Below are 25418 nucleotides of genomic sequence, written 5' to 3' on the forward strand. Positions count from 1 at the left end.
GTTTGAGGTTTGCAAGCTCCCCCTGGGTCTAATAGTCCTTAACGTAATAACTCTCAGAAATATTCTCACATTGAAATAGACTAAGAGATAAGAAGATGGTCCTATTAATTTAAAATTAATTTTAAATTAATGGGGCTCAGAGCCTATAAATACTATACATACTACTCCCCCTTTTGTCATCAACAAAAAGTTTTTAAAGAAAAACCAAAGACAAAAAGAAAGAAGTAAAATGAATAGTGAGAAAAACAAACAAATAGAGAGAATAAACACAATAACTATATCAGAGCATAACACAATCAGAGCATGAATATATATACGTATATCAGAGCAAGCAAATATAAAGAGCAGTGCAATATGAATTCAGAAGCATATATAGTCAGAAGCACACAGATGTTCAGAAGCACAATGAATTCAGGCGCATAAAAATATTCAGAGCAAAAATTAGAAAAAAATATATAAACTAAACAAGCTAAATTTGTGCAACTAAGGTTGGGCTTGTTTGTTCATCATATCCATCATCTTCTGCAACATCAAGTTGGTCTGCTCTTGCTGCTTCTGCATACCCTCTTGTTTCTTGTGCATAGCTTCCTGCTGACTCTTCATCTCAAGCTTGAACTCTTCATTACTCTTAATCAGATTGTCCTCTCTGATTTTAGGTTCCCTTAATGCTTCTTTAGCTTCTTCTAGCTTGGTTTGTGTAGAAGTCTTGTATTCCAGCATGAGTAGCTTCTGCTCTATCAAATCCTTCTCTAGCTTCTTGACATGCTTTTCCAAGATAATGTTTCTTTGAACCAAAGCTAGATCAGGAGATGCGGTCTCCAGATTTAGCTTGTTAAGGAATGTCAGATCAAGTTCTCTTGGATGCACACTTGAAGGGATGAAGTCTGTAACTTCTCTACCCTTGATACTTGGAGGACTCTGCACCCAGGACCTGAGAACCTTGACTTCCTGCAGACTACTATCAATACCCTTCAGCCAATCTTGAAGCTTCTGCTGAGCTTGAGCTTGAGAATCTATGCATGTCGATTGGAGTGCAGACAAAACATTGTCAACTCTTTCCTTAAGTCTGCTCCATCTCTTCTCATAGCTCTCTGTATGCACCAGATCCTCTCTTGACTGGATAAGCTGAACCAATTCCTATTTAATATTCTCACAAACATTCTGTAATAATGTAGAATCAAGAAATATGGTTGGAGGTGAGGGTAGCTTTGTAGGTTTTCATTTACCTACTGGTACAATGGATAGAATTGATGATGATTGGCCATTTGTAGTTTGAAAGTTGCTGGTTGAGGGTTGATTAGAGACAATCTCAGTAACTTTAGTGGATAAGGTGTGATCAATCTCCATATCAGTTGCCTCTGATGTGGTTATGTTTTCATGTAAGTTTGATGAAGATGGTTGATCAGGGTTAGGTTGTGGATTGATGTGATCATCTTCAGAGTCAGAATCCATAGATGTGGCTATAGAAACTGGTTTATCAATGCATGTTGGTTTAATGAAGGTTGGTTTGATGAAGGTTTTATGTAAATGAGTGGTTTGCTCAGGTAAGATTTGATCAGAGTTAGTTGAAGAGGCCATTTGTAGGTTAGGTGCTTGTTGTTGGGGGCTTTCTGAAGCAACTTCTTTAGAAGCAACTTCTGAGGCTTTCTCTGTAGTTCGGCTAACCTCTGGTAATTCACCAAAATAGTGATTTGCCAAATTATCTAGGACAACTGTGTCCTCTGTTTGGTTGGTTGAGGGTGGTTGAGATGATGAAGATTCAACATGTACATCATCAGGAACAACCATATTCAGTGGTTGAATGACTTGAGGTTGGAAAGGGTGATGGAGGGGTAGTCTTTCACATATTTGGTTTCTCATCTCAGACATTTCACCTATACTTTCATTAATAGTTGGGTACATAGGCTCAAAGGGAATTGTCTGAGAGGGCTTTTTGTAAGTTTTGGTTGTTGTTGGCTGGCTTTTTATGAGTTTTGGGTAACGTTGTCCTAAGGGTTTATCATCATCAGAATTAGTGGATGATGATGATGATGATGATTGGGAGGATGAAGGTGAACTTGATCCTACATCTATAACAGATTTAGTAGGTGAGACAGGATTACCTGAAGTAGCTCCTGGTTCAGTATATTCAGTCTCAGCAGCACTCACAATCATCATTAAGTTCCCAGCTGTCATACCCCAATTTTGGACCAGTCATTCCTTTTTTTTAGTCATATTTTAAAACGTCTCAAACTCTTTTTCGCCTTAACTATTTAAAGTCATTTAGTGGTCTTTTAAAAATTTTTGAGGCTTTTATTTTACAGTTGGAAGTGAAATTCATTTTTGTCCCAGCTTTATGTAATTTAGATCATTTCTTTTGTGCGTCAGCTTTTTAATATTTTACGCGCTCTTTTTAAGTATTTAACGTCCTATTTTTATTTTAATTTCCGTTAAAAAATAGCTTTTAATTTAAAATTTCCTCTTTGTCCGTTTTTTAAAACGCTTTAAAAGAGTTTTGCACGCATTTTAGAACACCGTGCTATTTTAGACATTTCAGTCAAAATTTCGGCAGGGAGGTATTTTAAAATACCTCATTTATGGTAAGTTTTTTTAGTCATTCATTTATTTTTATTATTACTATCTTTTTATTTATTTCCTTTTATTATTATTATTATTATTATTATTATTATTATTATTATTATTATTATTATTATTATTATTATTATTTTGTTATTATTTTTTACTTGGTGCCCTTATATTTTCTTTAAGTCCACGTGAGTTCAAACTCACTTTTTTTCTTTTTCATTTTTTTCATTTTTTTATTAAGTCACAAGTTTTAGTCCATGTCCTTGGGTCCCTTTGTGTCCAGGTGTCAGGCTTTAATTGGTCATTGTTAGAAACTTGGTCCTCAAACTTCATTGCATTGTGCTGGCATTTTCATCTAACCCATCTGAGGGTATTTTTGACATTGTCACTCATCAATCTAAACCCTAAAAAATCAATCTATATATAAAAGTTGCCCCAAGCAAACAATTTCGCCCTAATTTTTCAGAAGCCCTAATGTTTATAATTACTGTTTTACCCTATTACAAACTTTAATTATGAAAAATAAAAAGAAAAATTTGGCTTTTCATCTTTTTGCGCTACAAACATGGTTGTTTCCGCTAAACCCTAACTGTTTTACCCTAATCCAAATTTTAATTATGAAAAACAAAAAGAAAAAGAGTTGTTTTCATCTGTTTCCCCTACCAATATGCCGCACATTTCTTCCAAAACCACAAACAGATAAACCACGCAAATAGCAAACAAATAAACAGATAAACATGAGAAATAAACCACGGAAATATCTCAGATTGTTGTTTTGGCTCAAAGTTGTTTCCTATCACACATAAAGCCGCAAATCAAACAAAAGACTTGCTTCCTATATTGTTTCCAACCCTAACAAAAATTCTTTCTCCTTTTCTTGACCTATGGCTGGAAGAAACATGGAAACTTTCCTCTCCTATCACTGCCTAACTGGTATTATTTTTGCTATTCTATGTAACTATTTTTTGCTGATGTTTATATTATTTTTGTTTCCTTGCAATTTATGCATAACCAATATTTCACTCTCCTTCGTTGACAGGTCCTCTATTGACAAACCCAATTTCAGATTATGACAAGGCAATCAACAAGCTACAACTCAAATACAGAACATACATCGTCGACTATGACCTCGAAACTGTGAGTATGCTTTCCTTTTCGTTCAACTATCATTTTCCTTGAATTGTATAATGTTCTTTGCTTATATTTAAACTGTTGTACTTCTGTGTTTTTGGTCTCTTATTTAATTTTCGTGTGCGCTATCCCTGTTACATATATAAGAATGCGACTCTTTCCATGTTTCATTTTAATATACATATAAGTATATGTAACTGTAATTTTAGTCACCTCAAATACACTATTTGTTGTTTTTGCTTTAATTGATACCTATATAAAAACTTTTTTATTTTTTTGTATAGGCTAATATATACCATTTTGCTTTTAAACTTTCATTTTTGGTTTTGTTTCATGCAAAACTTGACCCTCTTAAAATTAATCTTTGCAATATTTCTGTGGTGTCTATTTTGGCAGCTGTTGTTCTTGAGATCATCATGACCGAATTCATAGTGTTCTTCACTTATTATGTTTGCTCATTATTTGCTTATTATTTGTTTGTTTGCACTTCTATATAATGTTCTATTTTCCGATTTTCCTTATTAGTTTTGTGCTTCCTTACATATATATATTTGTCTTCCTAATTTAAGACCACCATCTGCCAAGCAAACAAAAAGAAAACAATTTCGCCCTATAAGTATATGTAACTGTAATTTTAGTCACCTCAAATACACTATTTGTTGTTTTTGTTTTAATGGATACCTATATAAAAACTTTTTTTTTTGTCATGGCTAATATATACCATTTTGCTTTTAGACTTTCATTTTTGGTTTTGTTTCATGCAAAACTTGACCCTCTTAAAATTAATCTTTGCAATATTTCTGTGGTGTCTGTTTTGGCAGATGTTGTTCTTGAGATCATCATGACCGAGTGCATAGTGTTCTTCACTTATTATTTTTGCTCATTATCTGCTTATTATTTTTCTGTTTGCACTCCTATATAATATTCTATTTTCCGATTTTCCTTATTATTTTTGTGCTTCCTTACATATATATTTGTCTTCCTAATTTAATACGACCATCTCCATATTTGCTCATGATTTTGTCGTTTTTTCCAGGCTGCCATATGCTTACCGAGAATGTTTGGTGGTGATTTCGGAGATCAAATTGGACGCTTTGCAACATTAACTGATCCAAAGGGCAATCAATTTGAGGTCTTGGTCGATGCCATCAATGGTAACTTTTTTCTAACAAAGGGATGGAAAGCAATTCGCGACTTTTATGGTCTTAGTCTAGGTGCGTGGGTTAAACTGATTTTTGTTGGTGGTGGACGATTTGATATGAAGCTGACTGATAGGTTTCACAAGACTATCACCTATCCCGTTTTTGATCCACCAATAAATTTCCTTATTGACAAAACTAATGTCGAAACAACTTTCAACCCCCATCTGCAACCGAGAACATCTCTTCTCTATTATCGTCACAATATTAGTGATATGACTATAAGTTTCGAAAAAAATTTATCTCAACATGATGTGAGAAGGGGTGCTTTGGTACGATGTACTTTTCCTATAAACTTCATTTTGTCGTTAGTTTTTCATTTTCTATGTGTAAATTGCTTCCATCTTGGTTTTTGCAGATACTCATTTACACTGAAACTATTGCTCAAATGCTGGATACTTCTCTTACTAATGTGAGGATTGTGGATGACTGCGGTAACGTATGGGACTTTGATTTAATTTTTGGTACTCTTCCTTACAAACACTGCAGGATTGGTGGGCATTGGAAGAGGTTTGTTGAGGCTCGCAGGCTACGTGAAGGTGTCAAGATCAGATTGGGAGCTCTGAATGCAGGAATGAATGAGTGCATTTATCTCGATGTTGTTTACAATTAGACAATGTTTATTTAATTGCTTCAGAACCTTGCAAACTATGTCTTTAAACAGATCCACCATGTTATTTTAATTGCTTCGGAATCTTGCAAGCATTTGCTTCTATCAGATCCTTCTATTTTTTAGATTTAAATTTTTGAACTCTTTTCCTCATAATTTTGATTCTGGTCCTACTCCTTATACAGAGGCACATTCAATTATTATTTCAAATAGATTAAAATATCATTTTTGATTGAGTGATGAGTCATTGTAATAGTGGGAAATATAGGAGTCTTTACCAAAGAAAATAACTGTTCAAAAAATTTATATTATGGAATAAATTTTGGTTCTTTAAAAAACATTTTGGACACTACTACGCAAGTGAATATCACAACACATCGCATTCCCTTTAATTAGAAGATACCCTTGGTTATGGTAATATACATTAATGTATTGATATTATGGAGAAACTGAAAGTTATAAAAATGATCTATGAACATGAGAGGCTAAATCCAACAAACTTCAAAGTTAAGTGATATAAGAATAGTTGACTATAAATAGGTAAGAGAAACACTTCCAATTTAGCATTTTCAAGTTTGCAACGGTTAAATATGGTGAAAAAAAAAAGGAAAACTATTTTCCATGCTTATCAATATCAGAATCTAATGTCAACCTTTATTAAACAGATTGTTCTATTTTTCATGATTATCAATATCTCAATCTTTAATGAACAGTCTGTCCTATTTTTATAATGCTTATCAATATTTCAATATTTCCTGAACAGATTATCCTATTTTTTCTGCAAAGAACTGAACAGTACGTACCTAACAGAATAAGCTATTTTGACTGCAACATCAATTCACAAATCGTTTACCACAGTCATTATAGTCTGCTACGAGCTTATCATCCCTTTGTTCTATAAATACATCTCCACCTAACACAGATATAATCTCATTATAAACAACCAACTCCTTTATTGAAAAATACCAAATAACAATGTCTAGCATTTACACCCCAGTGTCTGCTATTGCTGGAGGAAAGAAGAACCTGAAGATGTGTGTTCGGGTTGCTCATATTTGGTTAATTCCAGAGAAGAAAAATCCGACTAACATCATTTTCATGAACATGCTGCTGGTTGATGCAAAGGTTTGTGCAATTTTTCAATGTTACTTTTTAGAATTAACCACATATATTTGTTTCTGGTTTACCTTTCAATTCTCAAAATATCTGTTGACTACTTTGAAAAAAGCTTGCATAGTAAGTCTGCGTTCTCAGGTTAGGTAGCCGTCTAAAAAGTCTCTAAAACATGGATTTATAAATTTGTTGCCCTTAAATTGATATGTTTGCATATGTGCGTATAATTAAAAGCCTAAGTATATTATGCCTACCTGCATATAATTATATGGATTTATTGATGTTTTCCTACTTGCATACAATTAGAAGCTTAAATTTATGATGTTGTCATTATTTCTGGTTTCTCTTACATATGATGTTGTCATTATTTCTGATTTATTGATGTTTTCCTACTTGATGTTTTCCTACTTGCATACAATTATAAGCTTAAACTACGGTTGAAGACTTGATTATCATGATTTTCTGGTCTCTTAATTAACAGCAAAAAAATAATGAAAAGGAAAAAAATACCTGAAGAGAGTATTAAAAGACCATGCTTCCGATGTTAAAAGCACTAAACACTTCTATTTTTATAATTAACCTAGGAAACACTTCTATTTTAAGCTTGAAATATATTAAAAGCCCCTTTCTTATTTTTTTTAGGTGTAATAGAATAGATATATAGGTAACAGTAGACTATAAGGTTGTGTAATAATGCAGTAAGGTCAAAGAAAATAAGAGGGGAAACTATGCTAAAACTCTCAAAGAAAATAACATGAAAGCCGAAAAAAACAAAAAAGAAGAGAAAGAGAAATAGAAATAAAAGTTAGTTAATTTGTCATAAAATTTTATTATAAAAAAACATATAGTCTAAGCTTTCAATATTTTTTATTAATGATAATATATATAATCTAATAATAAGGATACAATTACACAACAAATTAATAAACATGAGTCGTGATTTCTTGCTATAGTTATGATCATGGTACATGCAGGTCCAACAATGTAATAACTTCCTGCTTGAACACACTTGGTTAACTTCCAAATCTTGACAATGAATAGTAATTTGCAAATTGTAATCTTTACACACACACATATATACTGTAACATTTACATATTGTACATTTTTGGCATGTGTACTGTTGTAAATTAAAAAAACAAATTACAACTCTGACGATGTAAATATGAAGAGGGTAACCCACCCCGATAATATTCTTTCCTTAAAAGTTGAATTGAAAAAATGTAAAGAATACCTGTAGAGAGACCCTGCAGACAAGGGAATCACTAAGGAAATGAAGGAGTGTGGTTGTCACTTTTGAAGTTGCTGAGATGGGAGGGAAAATAAAAACATATACATACATGCATATGCACTCATTAAATACGTTACGATTTATATTATGTTGATTGAATTAATATTTACAGGACCCATATGAGAACAAAGTTTTACATGTAGACAAAAGGTTTACTTCACATGGGGTATGCATGTGATGTGAATGTACACTTACATTTTTTTGGCAACCATGTGGAATGTATTAACCCTTACATTTATATCTGTCACCTGCTAAGCAATCCACGAATCTTATTATCCTTTTTTTTTTGTAAGCATGAAATTGTTCAATAGGGCAGTAAGTTTCTTTATGTAAATTATCCTTATTCTCTAACACAAATTAGCACCAGTTAGTTGGTTATTTATTTGTTATTCTATTTAAGAAGGAATTGTTAACGTGCCTATTTTAAATTAGTTTATTATTTTAATTAACCACCTACTTAATACTTTTGTTGTCATCTATAGGGTGGACGTATCCACGCCACAGTCAGAAAGGAATTGGTGGCAAAGTTCATGTCATTGGTTGAGGTAGGGGGTACATATGAGCTTCACAATGCAATCGTCGGTTTTAATGAAGGTCCATATAAGCTAACTTCCCACAAACACAAACTTAGTATGCTGCACAACTCAAATTTTATCAAAAAAGACTTGCCTACTATTCCTATCAATGTTTTTGAGTTCGTGTCATTCAATGAAATTCTCTCTTCAAATGTCCAGGACACATCTGCTGGTAAGACTTTGATTATGAATGTGTGTTGTTCATTACTTATGACTTTCTGGACTCCTCAAGACAATACTAACAATTGTTTTTCTTTTCTATACATTAAATCAAATGTTATTGGCCATGTAATTGAAAAGGGTGATCTAAGGGAAACTGAATTCGAGGGCAGGAAGAGCAAAGTGATAGATCTCACTTTGCAAGATCTGGAGTGAGCTTTATCTTTTTATTCGTACCTCTTTCATGTAATACAATTGTGTGGATGAATTGACTATTACCTAATATTTGATTGTAGAAACAACCGTTTGCATTGCTCTCTTTGGGCTGAACATGCTGACAAAATTGTCAGCTTTTTTGTTAACCATGACAACTCTTCGCCTGTTATATTGATAGTGCAGTTTTGCAAGACACGCAAATATAAGGGTATTTGATAGTTTTTGGTTTCTACTTTCTATTAATATCCACACATGAAATGGAAAATAATGTTCACTTGCTGGTCAATTTGGTAAAATTAGGTGCAATGGGAATTGCTAATGCATTTTTTGGGACTAAGCTCATTGTTAATGGTGATTTACCTGAGGTTGCTGCTTACATGGAAGCGTAAGCATTTACGTTTTTAAATAGAATATAAACTGAAAATTTATGATTCGTATGAACGTATTGTGTAAGACTTGATATATTATAATTACTACATCAATGAAACCTTTTACTGGTTGAGTAAAATTCTTTTAATTACGTTGTTGTACTTTTATCAGCATGAAGAATGCATCGGTCCAATTGACCCAGAGTGTTAGCCAGATTTCCTCAAACGGCTCTGCATCTCTGTCAGATGAGTTGCTCAACACCGAGAAAATGACAATCGAAAGTATGATCGAGTCAACTCAGGTAGTTGTCTGTTTTATTAATTTTTAAATATTGATTTGGATTACTCATTGACATTTATGTTCGAGATTTATATGTAAAAGGCGGTGAAATTTCTACAGGTGTGTCAAGGTTCGGTACTTGCCACTATATGTGAGATCGAAACTGGAGTTGAGTGGTACTTTCGGTCATGCACCGAGTGTGCTTCACTGGTCACTATTGAGGATGGAATGCTCCATTGTCGTAGGTGCAAAAAATGCAAGGGCGCTGTGCCTATGTATTTGAGTCTTATCCGAATATAATTTTTGATTTTATTATACATAGTAGTCTATTGATACCGTTAATTATTTGTTAGGTACAAGCTGCATGTCATTGTGATGGACGATACAGGGTCCACTACCTTTGTCCTTTTTGATCGCCAGGTAACACAATTTATAGGGCGTACCGTGTAAGACTTAATCAAAGAACATGATAAGGTAGTGGATAGATCCATGTACTACATATGAGCATTTGTTTTCCACATAATTCTCAACTGACATCTTCCAATCTTTCGACAGGGAGGTGCCAGTGATTATCCTACTGATTTTGATGTGCTCCTTGACAAGCAAGTACTTTTCAAGGTTGAGGTTGGTGAAGGAAATATCATAAAGAAGTATAGGAATTATACCGTTAAGAAGGCATCTGATGATGTTGGTGTCATTGAACAATTCATGTCTAGGTATAATTTAGAGGTAGTTCATATTTGATATTACAATCTAATAATTTTTTTAAATTAATGTTTATAAGGAAATCATCCTGTGACATTCTATGACTGATTTGTTCTTTTGTTGGTGTATGTATGATAGAAACCCAACGATGGATCTGGTGAGGAGCCAAGTGTGGATGGTGTTGCTCCAAACAATGATAATGTTCAGATGGTACTTGATTGATCACTTACTAATGAAATGCATAAAATTTAATCTATAATAAATTTAAACAAATTTTTTTATGCAAATGTCTGCAGGATGTGCAGGAGGTTCAAGACTCATGCAGCAATACCTCCATGATTGGCACACCAACCAGCAAGACAAGTCTTAAGAGGTCCTCTGACAGCATTGACTCTGTGGCTGTTGAACATAGTGAAGCTGGTCAGGCATCAGTTACAAAACCTAACAGGTCTGTTCGTGTCAAGATTGAGCCTAAGGACACTTAAGCTGTTTGACTTGCTCGAATGTTGGAACTACCTGCTTTGTTATTTACTGTCTTCAATGTTCATGAATCAGACGTTTAAGATTCCGTGTTTTCCATTTCTGTTTATACAATTTGGTCAATAATTTTCATCGTAATATTGTGTTGGTTGTACTTGCTTAGCTCTGCAAACTTTCAGCAGTACACCTAAATAAAGTTTTGGTTTAAGCATTAAGTGCATTAAATCTAATGTGTCCGCCCTTCAAATTTGTTGAGTGCGAAACACTCTTAATTCAATCCACAATTTAGTTTCGGATTATCTGTTAACAACTCTTCTTTTATGTGATTAAGAACCTGTTCCAATGCGGGATTAGTGTGCTATTTATTATATATATATATTTGATTTAGGTTTCTTTGGCACACTCTTATAGTGTGAATATGAGTTTGTTTACAAATAGCACGCTACATAAATGAATGATGATTAAGAAGTTTATACGCCTATAAACAGAAATTTAGTATATCGGACCTCGCTATCGTGAGATATATTATCAAACGGTTGTGAAAGAAACTCGATATAGGATTGTCGTAATTCATAAATGGTAACAACTATTGTTGCTTTTGTAAGTTCATGCAGTGACTTGGATAAGGACCTTCAAACTTCAATAACAGATGCACAAGCTGCCAGTATAGGAGCTGCTAAATGCGACACAGCTATTCAAAATGAAAAACCAAAATTTGATCCCCAGCCAATCCATACTCAAAACAATGAGATGTTGTTACTTAGTGTAATTTCTGTTTTGGCCATACATCATTTTACTTAGGATTTCCAATGAAATAAATCATAGAATATTGTTGGCATAATAAGTTGAGATTTCCAATGTAAACAAATAATACAGTCAAATAGTATTGCTTGGTTAATTTTATTTATTGCAATATGTTTCTGGTTTTTTGTTCTTGGAATAGGCTATTAGTTCTTTTTAATTTCCTTATATTCTGCAGTATTTTAGAATCCTTTTTGTGTATTTCATACAGCCTTAAATATAAACAAAAAGGTAGTGTTTTTAGTCCAAGTTTGGATCGACCACTTCATAATAATAACTGAAATATATGAGACCATTCAGCTATAAACATGACCAATACACAAGTCATGCCTAAAAAACTTGGTACACAGAAAAAACTGATCTGCAATCTGTAAAAATCCTTTATTTCACTTTTGCTAAACTCCATTTTAATTGGTAGTTAAAAAAATATGATCGCAGATAACAACTAATCCAATCCTCTATCCATGTTGTTGTTCAAATCGAAAATTGTAGAACAAAGGTGAAAGTGACATTGCTGCTATAGAACTCAAGGTGGAGCTAATCTCAAGTGCAACTTAATGTGTTTTTCTATTGTGACAATGTATAAACAGAAAATGCCACTGGTGTAGTAATATAGTATTAGAATTTTATATATAGATGTAAATGGCAGACATGTAGTAAATATAGTATTAGAACTTTGGAAAAGTTAAGAAAGATGCACATTCTACAATACCACAACAATGAGAACGAATGTTGAGACTGCATAAGAAATATTAATTAGAAACAAATTATGGAAGTAAAAATATTAGTTAAGAAATATTAGGTTGTTGTGGAAGTAAAAATAATTAGAAACAAATTCTCCTCCTAATCTTATGCATACTTCCTAAATAATTCCAACTATAAGTGCATTATTTATGGAATTATGATTTAACTTAATCAACAATAAAGGTGCAGTCGACTAATAATATCTTTAACCTATTCACTTCATTTACACAGAACAGCAAGGTACTGATAATTCTGCAAAGTACTTCCACTTTCGTTTCATCTCATCTTCCCCTTCGCTTCATGGAGAATAGCAAGAAGCGAAAAATTCTACAAAGTACTAATAATTCAGAAATCAATTCACATCAACCTTCATCACATACAGGTTTCAACGTCAATAACAGTTATCCTTTGTCCGACATCACAAATGGTTAGTCAAGCACAAACACGGCGATGCTATTAGTAACTATTTCACCTCATTTCACTAAAAAAATTGATGTTTATTTGCAGAAGTACCGAATAGGCACAGTTCTAACATCCAAAGCAACAAAATCCTTGGACCCGGTGGACATGATTTAACAAATTCCACACATATATATCACGGCCAATCTGCCGGATCCTTCGATGGCATATGTGGTGAAAACCGCGAGGATTCTGATATACCAGACAATGAAGGTAAACAAGCAAAAACCAGAATTAGTTTGCATGCTATTCTGTTTAGATTATAATAGAAGCACACACACGCCTATTTTACCAAGAAACTCAATTTTAATATAAAAAATAAGTGACTGATTGTGCAATTAATCTTATTGATTGAGACATTATTTGTCTAATGTTATTTTAGTCATTGACTTTTTTTTATATATTTCGTTGCCATCAAATATATGGTGAATCATTAGATTAGCATAGAAACCAAGTCTTTAATGTTTATCCTAAATCAAGATATTAAAAAATATAACATGTTTGGAGTTCATACCATAGCTAACATATTAGGGTAGTTAGATAGAAGAAGCATCATAGCGCACATGTTCTTTTTTGATAGCTTCTTCCTTAAAAATTACCTATAGCAATTACAATTTTGATCACGGAATATATTTCGTTGCCAGAAAGTCACGGAATATAAGTTTGTAGGATCCATTTTGTTGCCCATATAAAAATCCTTAGTTTCGTACAAAAAAAAGAGATTGATAAGTGGTAAATGGATGATCCATGATGTAGGTGTAATAGAATAGATATATAGGTAACAGTAGCATATAAGGTTGTGTAGGGCAACAAGATTCTTATGTGAATTAACCTAGGGGTCTTAGGGTTCAGCCTGATGAGCCTCATGACTTATGTACAAATTAGGGTCAGTTAGTTGCTTATTTCTTTTTCTTTTTTCATGATTGTGCTCCAAATTTAGATGTGAACTATCTGTCTGTTTTTGTTGGTTTTTGTCCTCTCCGCGATGTCTTCCTTTTCCTGCTTCTCTTCACTTTGTTGTCTCCGTTTGTTTCCTACGAGTCAAGTAAAGGAAACATTTAGCAAATCAGTAACAAGCATGCAAAATATAAGTTGCAGCAGCTAAAAACACATTTAAAATATGTTATATACTATAAAATGGCTGAACGAAACTAGGGGCTTTGGAATTTGTTTAATATGCATGCATAAACAAAACTAGAACAGCTAAGTATATAGCATCTAAACTGTTTTGCACGGTTGTAACATAATATGGCATTTAAAATAAGGAAAATATTATGGCATAACAGTTAATATTTATGGCAAAGAAAAGATCAACTATTAGGAAAATTAGGTTGTACATCTATTATTTATAATAAAACAAAGAAATAATTGTATGGTTGACACTGACTGAATATATGCAATGAGTGGAAGAATTTGTTACACCAACCAACCTCTTGGAATGCTGTCAATTTGGACTTCTCTGTGTGCTTGGCCAATCTAATCTTCTTCAACACATACCTACCATGAATGAAATCATCATAATAAGTAATAAATAACAAAAATTTGAAAACCAAAAGCATGATTGAATTAGCATAGTTTTCAATCTCAAACAAAACTGAAAACTGATTCTTCAGCCCCCCACCAACAATTCAACACAAACAGATTGGAAATTTTCATCTGGGGTTGACCAATTTGGAACAAAAAATTTGATCTTGGAGTTGAAACAGTTCATATGATGCATGGTTTAACATAACCGTTACAAAAACAGACAGAAAAAAAAAAGAACAAAACATTTTTGTTACCTCCTTCTTTCAGTTTTATGAAGAACAATAAAAGTTGCACCTAAGGCACCTCTACCAAGTTTCTCTATCACCTCATAATCTTCCATCTTCTGAAGAAGACAAAACAGTGAAAAACAGTAGCTAACAGACCCTGAATTGTTACAAAATCTAGATGAGTGAAATATTTGGTTTTATTTATTTTATACCAAAGTATATAAGTTTATAAAATAATAAATGTGAGTGTGAATGAATTAGAATTCATGCTATTGCTATGTTACCAAACTTTTATAAATAAGGACAAAAAATAGATGCAGTTTGTTAGAGAATTAATTAGGAAAGTGTGACTTTTGGTGAATAACGAATGAGACTTGAAGGGTTTCACGTTTGACATGAGGAATGAGTAAATCCACATTTTAAATTTAGTTTATCTAGAAAAGAGAAAGAGAGATAATGAATTGAAGGGTATGAAAGTCAAGTAAAGCTAATATGGGACCAACATCATGTTTACCGTTTGAAAAGAAAACAGTAAAAGAAAGAACAAATATTGAGAAATCGGATAGTGCACACAAGAAAAAAACTAAGGAAATAATTCAAGAAACATAGAAAACGATTCTATAAGATTAATTTAAAGAAAACAATTAATCTGAGAAGAACATTACGACCGTCACAAATTTGTTTATTTCATTTGATTCAGTGATTCATTTGGATGATGATGTAAGTACAAACCAGAACCATCTTTTTCAAGCCACCTACACAATTTTGCCGTCTGTCACATCTGCTAATGAAGAATCAATAGTTGAAAACTGCCTTCAAAATCAGGAAGACGAAGATATCCCACCAAATTCAGGTAATGTTGCTTTTTGTCTCTGTAACTTTATATTTAATTGTGTAGCTAATATCGTATTGCATGAATATGAATTTTCATCGTAAACTTATATTCACCGAACAATGATTTCTTAGCGTATGTAGCTTTTGTATTTGAACAGACATCGGTAATGATATTGTGCATCAGAATTGCAACGATATGTTGTTGGAAATATCTTCATCTCTTCGATCAGGTACCATTATTTGTAATTTAAATATAAATATGTTTGCTTTCATCCGAGACATTATTACAATACATACAAATGATCATACTCGCGTTATTTTCAGATTCTGTTGAAAGTGTAAGTTACGAGGATTTTGGGCAACCAGATTGTATATGCAAAGATTGTGGATCACACATGTGGTATGGAGAGAGGACTCGCAAGGAGTGCAAGCCAATGGTGCCAGAATTCTCTATGTGTTGCAGGGAAGGGAGGATCAAAATTGCGTACCCACCGTTGCCTGAATCTCTCGCTGATTTGTATTACTCTGACAATAGAAGAAGCAAGTACTTTATGGAAAATATTCGATCTTTTAACAGTATGTTTGCCTTCACATCCATGGGTGGCAAGATTGATAGCTCTATGAATAGTGGGAACGCTCCTCCGACGTTTGTTCTGAATGGCGAAAACTATCATCAGATTGGTAGTTTGCTGCCAATGGAAGGAGATGAACCAAAGTTTGCTCAATTGTACGTTTATGACACTGACAACGAAATCAAGAATAGAATGGCAGCTGTGGGGTAAAATGTTTTAAACTTTGCTGGTTCCGGTATTTATTTTTCATTGCACTCTATGAAGTAAAGCTTTCATACCATTCATATTGATATTTGGCTTTTGTTTGTAGGATGGATGACGACAACGATTCGATGAAATCGTCAATTGTTACTGACCTAAGGGACATTTTTGATGATGTCAATTCCTACGTCAAACAGTATAGAACTGCAAGAGATACTTTGAAGGCGAGAAATGCCCCTACTGTCAAGCTAAGAATATTAGGCAAGAGGAATCGGGATGGTCGGAGGTATAATTTGCCTACAGCGTCAGAGGTTGCAGCTTTGATAGTCGGAGACTTTGATTCTTCTGATTTTGAAAGAGATGTTGTTGTCGAAGAAAGATCTGGTCCTTTGAAGAGAATTTCAATTCTTGAGCCATCTTACTTACCGTTGCAATATCCGCTTTTGTTTCCAAGAGGTGAGGATGGTTATCGAAAATATATCAGGTACAATGAAACATCCAAGAAGTCACAGATAAAAAGGCTATATGTCACTCTATTAGAATGGATGGCTTATATGATCCAGCATCGAGAAAGAATTTATTCAACTATTGTTTTTTCAAGGAGGTTGCTCCACCAATTTTTAGTCGACGCGTTCAGTATGATAGAGTATGCAAGATTAAGGTATGCAAGAGATCATCAAAAAGAGTTAAGAGCGCATATGTATAAAGGATTAACCGAAGCACTTCTAAGAGGAGAGACAAATCCGGCTACTACTGGAAAAAGAGTTATTTTGCCCGCGACTTTTGTTGGTGGTCCACGCTACATGATCCAAAACTATCAGGATGCAATGGCTATCTGTGGATGGATTGGATATCCCGATCTGTTCATCACGTTTACTTGCAATCATAAATGGCCGGAGGTTGTTGATTTTCTCAAATTGCATAATCTAAAACCAGCAGATAGACCAGATTTGTCTTGCAGAATTTTCAAGTTAAAACTCGATCATCTCATAAAGGAGATCAAGAAGGGCCAAATATTTGGAGAAGTCCGGGCAGGTGAGTAATCTATACACAAAAGTTTTGGTCCCAACTGTAGCATTTTATTTATATATGTTATGTTCCGTTGTAAGGAATTTGAAGTTATTTTATATTGCTACTTCATTTCTATATTATAATACACGATGCAAATACTAAAATGAATTTCAATTAATTCCATACGGCACATTGATGAAATAGTATGTAGATCCATGTCGTATATTATGCATCTACCATGTAAATATAATGTTTATTAGAGGTATTTTGTAGTCAATATTCAATAGTAATCCACGACTCCCTGATTATATGACATTTGTGCAATACTTTATTTTTTACATTAATTTACCATGAAGTTAACTTATTTCGAGCTTCTCTGTTGTGTGTGCAGTTATATATACTATATACTATTGAATTTCAAAAGCGTGGGCTACCTCATGCGCACATACTGGTGTTTTTGAAGTCAAGTTATCGTTGTAAGAAGCCTGAGGATCTTGACAAGATTATATCAGCAGAGATTCCAAACAAAGATACAGATGTGGAGTTGTTTAATATAGTGACTACGCTAATGATTCACGGCCCATGTGGTGACCAGAACACAGGTTCACCTTGCATGCTAAAAAATAAATGTACCAAGCGCTTTCCAAAGAAAATTGTGGACCAAACCGTGATCGATAACGATGGATATCCAGTATACAGAAGAAGGGACAATGGAGTTTATGTAAAAAAAGGAGAGTGTTTTGTAGACAACAGGTTTGTTGTGCCGTATAATAGAACACTGCTCTTGAAGTACAATGCTCATATCAATGTCGAGTGGTGCAACCAAATTCGTTCTATCAAATACCTTTTCAAATATGTGAACAAGGGACATGATCGCGTCACCGCAAACTTTTACAGTGGTGGAGGTGAAAGTGGTTTGGATGAGATAAAAATGTATTATGATTGTCGGTATTTGTCCGCGTGTGAAGCTGCCTGGAGAATATTCGCTTTTGACATACATTACAGAGAACCTTCAGTTGAACGGTTAAATTATCATTTAGAAAATGAGCATTCAATTATGTACGAAGAGAACGAGGATATTGAAGAAGTCGTAGAGCGATCACGTAGAAAAACTACAAAGTTTTTGGCCTGGATGAAAGCAAATCAAAAGTATCCAGAAGCAAGAAATATGACTTACAATGAATTCCCGACAAAATTCGTGTGGAAGGCAACGGATCATGAATGGACTCCTAGGCAAGTTGGTTTTTCGATAGGAAGAGTTCATTTTGCTCCACCAGTTTCCGGCGAAAGGTTTTACCTGAGAACTCTCTTAAACTACATCAAAGGTCCAACATCTTTTGATGACATCAAAACGGTCGACAGTGTAAAATACAATACTTTCAAGGAGGCCTGCTACGCTATGGGGTTACTGGATGATGACAAGGAGTTTATAGACGCGATAATGGAAGCAAGTCTTTGGGGCACTGGCACTTATTTACGCAGACTCTTTGTAGAACTCATGGTATCTGATCAATTTGCCAGACCAAATGTTGTCTGGAATTCTACATCCCCAAGTTTAATTGATGACATTCTCCACAAACAGAGGCGGGTGCTTGGAGCTCCAGGTTTATTTCATTGCTAATTTATTATTTTTAATTACCTAATAATAATGTTTATTCATTCTTTCTCCTCAAATAATTTTCCATCTCTGAAAGTACATTCGTTTGTCTTTATACGAAAGTAACTACCGTTGTTTACTCAAATTACATGCAGTGATATTAGTAAATCTAATAGTGATTTTGCGTTTCTGCCAAATAATTATTCTAATGACAATTTACATTAATTATGAATGAATAATTATTTATATCATAAGTGTTTACTGTCTGAAGTTGAAAAAAATAATATCTATTAACTGTATTCACACGTCTGTTTTTTATCAAAATTACATGAACATGGCTGTTTTTTCACGTATATATTTTCGACATACAAGTCCTGCTGATTTTTAACAACCTTGATTTGTCTCCTAGATTTACGGTTGACTGATGAGCAGTTGGAGGCGTATGCGTTGGCTGAACTAGAAACGTTGTTGCAGAGTTTTGGGAAGAGTTTGTCTGATTTTCCTCCAATGCCGACAGCAGATGCATTGTTGGTAACTGATGTCGGGAATAGATTGATTTATGATGAAATGAATTATAATAAGTCTTTACTAGCTGCTGAACATGGCCAGTTGATGTCGACCATGACTTCGGAACAACGTAATGTATATGATACAATCATTACAAGAGTCAGGGAAGACAAGCCTAGGTTTTTTTTCCTGTATGGTTATGGTGGTACGGGAAAGACATTTATTTGGAGGGCATTGTCAGCTGCATTGAGGTCTGAGGGTGAGATTGTTTTGGCATGTGCATCCAGTGGGATTGCTGCCTTGCTTATACCCGGTGGAAGAACTGCACATTCAAGATTCGGTCTCCCTTTTATAATAGACGAGACTTCAATGTGTGGAGTTACCCCAAATACACCGTTGGCATCGCTGGTTATTAAGGCTAAACTTATCATATGGGATGAAGCGCCAATGATGCACAGGCATTGTTTCGAAGCACTTGATCGATCCTTGAGAGATGTTCTAAAGACCGTAGATGAGAGAAACAAGGACTTACCGTTTGGTGGTAAGATTGTTGTCTTAGGTGGAGATTTCAGGTAGATATTACCGGTCATGCCCAAAGCTACCAGGCCAGAGATTGTCTATGGTACAGTTAACTCATCTAATTTACGGAGGTACTGTGAAGTTCTTACGCTTACAAAAAATATGAGGGTTCTAAGCGGAGCATCTGAAGCAGACATCGAAGAGAGGAAGTTGTTTTCTGACTGGGTTTTAAGCATTGGGGATGGTACAACTAGGCTAATCAATGATGTCGACATATCCGTCAAAATCCCGTCCGACTTGCTTATTCCAAGTTCAGGTAATCCTATTGCATCTATTGTTGAAAACACTTACCCAAATTTGTTAGGAAACATTGGTAAAGAAGAATATTTTAAAAGTAGAGCAATATTGGCACCAAAGAATACAATTGTTGATCAGGTTAATGATTATGTGTTAGACTTGATTCCTGGTGAGGAGAAAATTTATTTGAGTTATGATACACCTTATCATAAAAACCTAGGCGGTGACGCACTGGACGACATCCACACACCTGAATTTCTCAACACCATTGTTGCCTCCGGATTGCCAAACCATAGGATTCGATTGAAAGTAGGAGTACCTGTGATGTTATTGAGGACCATAGATCAAAATTTGGGTTTATGTAACGGTACAAGATTGATTATTACAAAAATGGGTAAATTTGTGCTCGAGGCAGAAATAATATCTGGGTCTAATATAGGTGAAAAGGTGTTTATTCCAAGGTTATCGTTACAACTGTCTGATACTAGAATTCCATTCAAGTTTAAACGAAGGCAATTTCCGTTGTCCGTCTCATTTGCAATGACTATTAACAAGAGTCAGGGTCAGTCTTTGAAAAATGTTGGTGTCTATCTACCGTCTCCTGTTTTTTCACATGGACAATTGTACGTCGCAGTATCAAGGGTTACTTCGAGGGATGGTTTAAAGATGTTGATCAATGACGAGGACGGTCAGGATACTGATGTGACATCAAATGTGGTCTACAAAGAAGTTTTCCGTAATGTGTAGCACTTGGTTTTGTAGTAATGTTTTTATTGCATTTGGGTACTATTTTTATGTTGACAGACGTTGGATTTTCTTTTTTCAATAAACTATGTCATTAAATTTAAATGTCATGTTATCGTAACATGGTTGATGTCGTGGAGATTGTTTAATATGGTGCATTACAAAGGTTTCTGACAATTTATTTTATAAATTAAATTATACTATTTTTTGGTTTCAAGTAAAATGATCCCTTTCTCATTTGCGCTATAATTTTTTTTTGTATGACCCGTGCGGAAGCACGGGTCAATGGTCTAGTCTAGTATAAATAGTGTCATTCTTACACTGTACAGGAGACTGTTCACGGGTCAGAAGTTGGCAGTCACCAATCAACTCACAGAAACACTTTCCATTCTCTCTCTCATCCCTTTTCAGATCAAAACCTACAAAAAAAAAATCAAAAATCATGAACAATACATGAACATATCATGAATGTTCATCTAAAAATTTTCCAGTAACCATGTTCATACTCAATCATCAAACAATAACAAATCTAAACCCAAATTCAAACCGAATCATCATCATCATCAACTAATTTCGAATTAACACACTACATCGGTTCATTAGCTTAGCAAGCAACAACAACTTCTCAGTTTCTTTATAACAGAGACGAAATCAGCAAGAAGCAAGGCTAGCGGACTCAGATCGGAACAATACAAGTGCGGATCGGAGCTATCTGGATCAGATCGAGTATATTCTTGAAGTTTTCCATATTTTCAGAAATATTCCCTCCAGATCTTAACAGATCCAGCAAGGTAAAAAAAAAAACTAAATCTGTTTATTCTTCGTTTTAGATGCAAATTGTGATGAAAATCTTCTGCAAGAGACACTAGTTAAAACCAACAGAAAGAATTGATTGGGTTTTTTTGGGATGTAGGCGGCAAGTGAAAAGTAGGGGAATGAAATTTTCACCAAAAAAAAGTGTGGGAATGAAAAAGTAATAGGCGCCTTGGTTTTGTCTTGAACGTGTCGATTTTCTTTTCTTTTTCTTTTAATTTTATTTGTTACCTGCGGTTGTTTGGTAAGGGTTGCAATATTTCTCAAACCTGCGGCGGTTGGGCTTAAGGGTCGCAGAAACTGTCGCAAATGTATACTTTGAGGTAGTTTTAAGGTAAGGGTCGCAAATGAAGTGTCGCAAAATGCAGATTTTTTTGTAGTGAATCTTCCAACTGATGTTTCATCCAAAGTAGTTGTGTACAACAACTTGCAGCTGAGATGCATTATGCTTCTGTTGTAGCATAGCAATAGTTGCTTGTCTCTTGCTAGCCCAGGATATAAGATTATCACCCAGAAATTGACAATTGCCACTGGTTGACTTTCTTTCAATCCTATCACCAGCATAATCAGCATCACAAAATCCAACCAACTGATAATCTAAGGATTTCCTATAGAGGAGTCCAAGATTAGTTGTTCCTTTCAGATACCTGAAGATTCTCTTTACAACTGTCAAATGAGATTCTCTTGGATCTGATTGGAATCTTGCACACAAGCATACACTGAATAAAATATCTGGCCTAGATGTAGTGAGGTATAACAGAGAACCAATCATACCTCTGTACAACTTCTGGTCTACTTTTGTTCCAATATCTTCTTTGCTTAAAGTGCAGGTTGGATGCATTGGAGTGTTCATCACTTTACAATCCTCAAGCTTGAACTTCTTCAGAAGCTCCTTAGTATACTTTGTTTGATGAACATAGACTCCATCTTTGCTTTGATTAATTTGAATTCCATGGAAGAAATTCAGCTCTCCCATCATGCTCATTTCAAATTCATCCTGCATTAACTTAGAAAATTACTTGCAAAGAGATGCATTAGTAGAACCAAATATTATATCACCAACATATATCTGCAAAACAAGAATATCTTTCTCAAGAGTCCTTCTGAAGAGTGTTGTGTCAACTTGGCCTCTTTTAAAATCATTTTTAATCAGGAAATTACTAAGTCTATCATACCAAGCTCTGGGAGCTTGTTTCAAGCCATATAGTGATTTCTTAAGTTTGTAAACATGGTCAGGATACTTAAGATCCTCAAAACCAGGATGTTGCTTGACAAACACTTCTTCTTCAATGACTCCATTTAGAAATACACTCTTGACATCCATTTGATAAAATATTATGCCATGATTAACTGCATAGGAAAGAAGTAACCTGATTGCTTCCAATCTTGCAACTGGAGCAAATGTTTCAGTATAATCAATGCATTCTTGTTGACTGTAACCTTGTGCAACAATCTTGCTTTGTTTCTGGTTACTTCACCTTGTTCATTCAACTTGTTTTTGAATACCCATTTTGTTCCAATAATGTTCTTATGCTGAGGTTTGGGTGCTTCATCAACTGTTGTAGGTTCAATCATTGATATCAGTCCAATCATTGAATCTTCTTGTCTGATGTATGATCTTGTTCTTCTAGGACTATCTTTGTTTCCAATGATTAGATCCTCAAGATGCGAAGACTTGGGCTTGAATGTGTTCCTATATTGAACAGCTTGCTGAGAGCCATCTTGAGCTTCATCAGAAGCAACTTCGTCATGTGCTTCTGAGGTGGGTTCAGCTTCTGGACTGTCTTCAGATTCAGTTATCTGATCAGGTTCTAGAGTATCTTCAGGAACCTGTATCTCTGCAAAACATTCATCTTGCTCTGTAGTTTTACTTCCAGGTTCTTTATCATCAAATTTAACGTGCATTGATTCTTCAACACATAGTGTTTCTGAATTATACACTCTGTATGCCTTTAACCTTTCAGAGTAACCTAAAAAAATTCCTCTTTGGGCCTTGGCATCAAATTTCTTTAGGTAGAGCTTGTTATTTAGAATGTAACAAGTACATCCAATTGATGAAAGTAAGAGATATTGGGTCTTCTTCCCTTAAGGACTTCATATGCTGTTTTCTCCAAGATAGGTCTAATATAGATTCTATTTTGGACATAACATGTTGTATTCACTGCTTCTGCCCAGAAATGTTTAGCCAAATTGTTTTTTGAAATTCTGGCATGTTAGGCTTAAGATGTTCTAAGAGATGTTTCAACACGAAACACAGGAAACAAATGTTGTATACGATGTTTAGAACATTAAGCTAACCAACATAATAGAACAAAATACCAGACAAAAAGAAAAGAGGCACAGAGAAATTGTTAACCCAGTTCGGTGCAACGTCACCTACTCTGGGGGCTACCAAGCCGGGAAGGAAATCCACTGGTGTAGTCCGTATTCAATAGCTCTCAGCAAACCACGTTTGCACTATATGACCTAGGACCTACCCATCTAGACTTCAACCTAGGAACTCCTAGATCTGAGATCCCATCTCACTCCCTACAGTCAACCACAACCCCTGTGATTATCAGATTACATACTCAATCAAATCAGATAAAGTTACCTTCAAAACATGACAACTAACACCTTGTTTCACAACTTCGGTGTTGTACACAATCTACCTACCTCCTTGCTTAAAAGCTTCAGAGGAGTGAACAAGTTACAACTCAAAGCACAGTCCTAAACATGCAGCAAGATGATACACGAAAGGCTCACAATACAACAGAACTAAACTTGCATCGACAGATACAACAGTAGAACTCACAAAGACTCAAAACCTAGATAAACTATATTTCTGAAAATAATGTCTTGAATTGATTCTTCAGGTCTTGAAGCCTCCTTTATATACTGAAGCAAAGTGCGTCAACTACTCAATCAGGCTTCAGATCAAATCGGTGACCCATTACTCAATCAACATGGCCGGATAAGGAAACTCCTAAAAAGTAGGCACATTAAAAGTCACATTATGATCTCCTTAAAAGCACTTTCCTAAGTCATCACCATTCCCTTAGGAAATCACATCGTTCTGATCTTCTCATAACTGCACATGGTTTTGACCAACACATGCTGGCGTGGATTCCTTCAATCAAGCGAACGCGTGCGTGAACTTGGGCAAGGCACAGAACGTACATACCAAGCCTGGATATTGGAACATTATGCTCCACATCTGAAGTGAATATTTGTTTTAGGCAAAAGTAAAGCCAACATACAAATATCCAACAATCTCCCTCTTTGGCAAATTTTTGGCTAAAACAAGTTAAGCCCAATCCACTTGAAACAGAGAGATAACACACGCAACCTTTCCTTCAATCTTCACAAACAAAATATACCTTGAAGAAAGGTTCACAAACTCAGATTATCAAATAGATACCCAAAATACAGTTCTTCAGTCATCACACATAATCTTCAAGACATAGAAGAAGTATATTGCAGATCTCTGAACTTAATTTCGCAATTTTTCACAAATTAACATATGCAATAGTAGATATGAGAAATAGGTACCATCCTTGAAAAAAATCAGAGCCTTGCAGCAGCGGACATATAAGGAAAAATAAATTCCTATAACATCCTAGAAAATTAACTGTCATAACACGCTACTCAGAGAAACATAGGAAAAATAAATTCCCATACAATATTCAGTAGCTCAAACAGGATGTTCCAACATCCATAGGAACATTCAGGGACACAGAAGTTTACTCCCCCTCAAGGAGCACAAACAACATATCTATTACTCCCCCTGAATACATGCATGCAAGGCAGAAATCCTCAAATTGAAATATGTTCAAAACTCCTAGTGCAACAAGAGAACATGCATACATAAACACATCTAGAGCAGATACCAAAAT

General features: G+C 34.7%; 2 protein-coding genes and 1 pseudogene across 2 annotated transcripts; all 3 read left to right on the forward strand.

Annotated features, from left to right (window-relative positions):
• The first annotated feature begins 3449 nt into the window (after nt 1–3449).
• On the forward strand, nt 3450–5578 carry LOC146915838 (uncharacterized). Its single transcript, XM_085716687.1, has 4 exons — nt 3450–3498; nt 3605–3702; nt 4733–5167; nt 5254–5578. Exons 1-4 carry the CDS (start codon nt 3450–3452, stop codon nt 5506–5508), a joined length of 837 nt encoding a protein of 278 aa, XP_085572813.1. The 3' UTR covers nt 5509–5578.
• A 902-nt stretch (nt 5579–6480) lies between these two features.
• LOC146915839 (uncharacterized) lies at nt 6481–10695 on the forward strand. The gene is made up of 11 exons (XM_085721453.1): nt 6481–6630; nt 8020–8073; nt 8390–8853; nt 8938–9065; nt 9158–9242; nt 9398–9527; nt 9626–9750; nt 9859–9925; nt 10061–10234; nt 10349–10420; nt 10507–10695. The coding sequence occupies exons 1-11, from the start codon at nt 6481–6483 to the stop codon at nt 10693–10695; spliced, it is 1638 nt and encodes a 545-aa protein (XP_085577579.1).
• A 571-nt stretch (nt 10696–11266) lies between these two features.
• Nucleotides 11267–20739, forward strand: LOC146915840 (uncharacterized; annotated as a pseudogene).
• Nucleotides 20740–25418: the final 4679 nt, after the last annotated feature.

This window comes from Medicago sativa, chromosome 6 (assembly GCF_051527215.1).
Source record: "Medicago sativa cultivar Bolivia chromosome 6, Bolivia_mono, whole genome shotgun sequence".
NCBI lineage: Eukaryota > Viridiplantae > Streptophyta > Magnoliopsida > Fabales > Fabaceae > Medicago > Medicago sativa.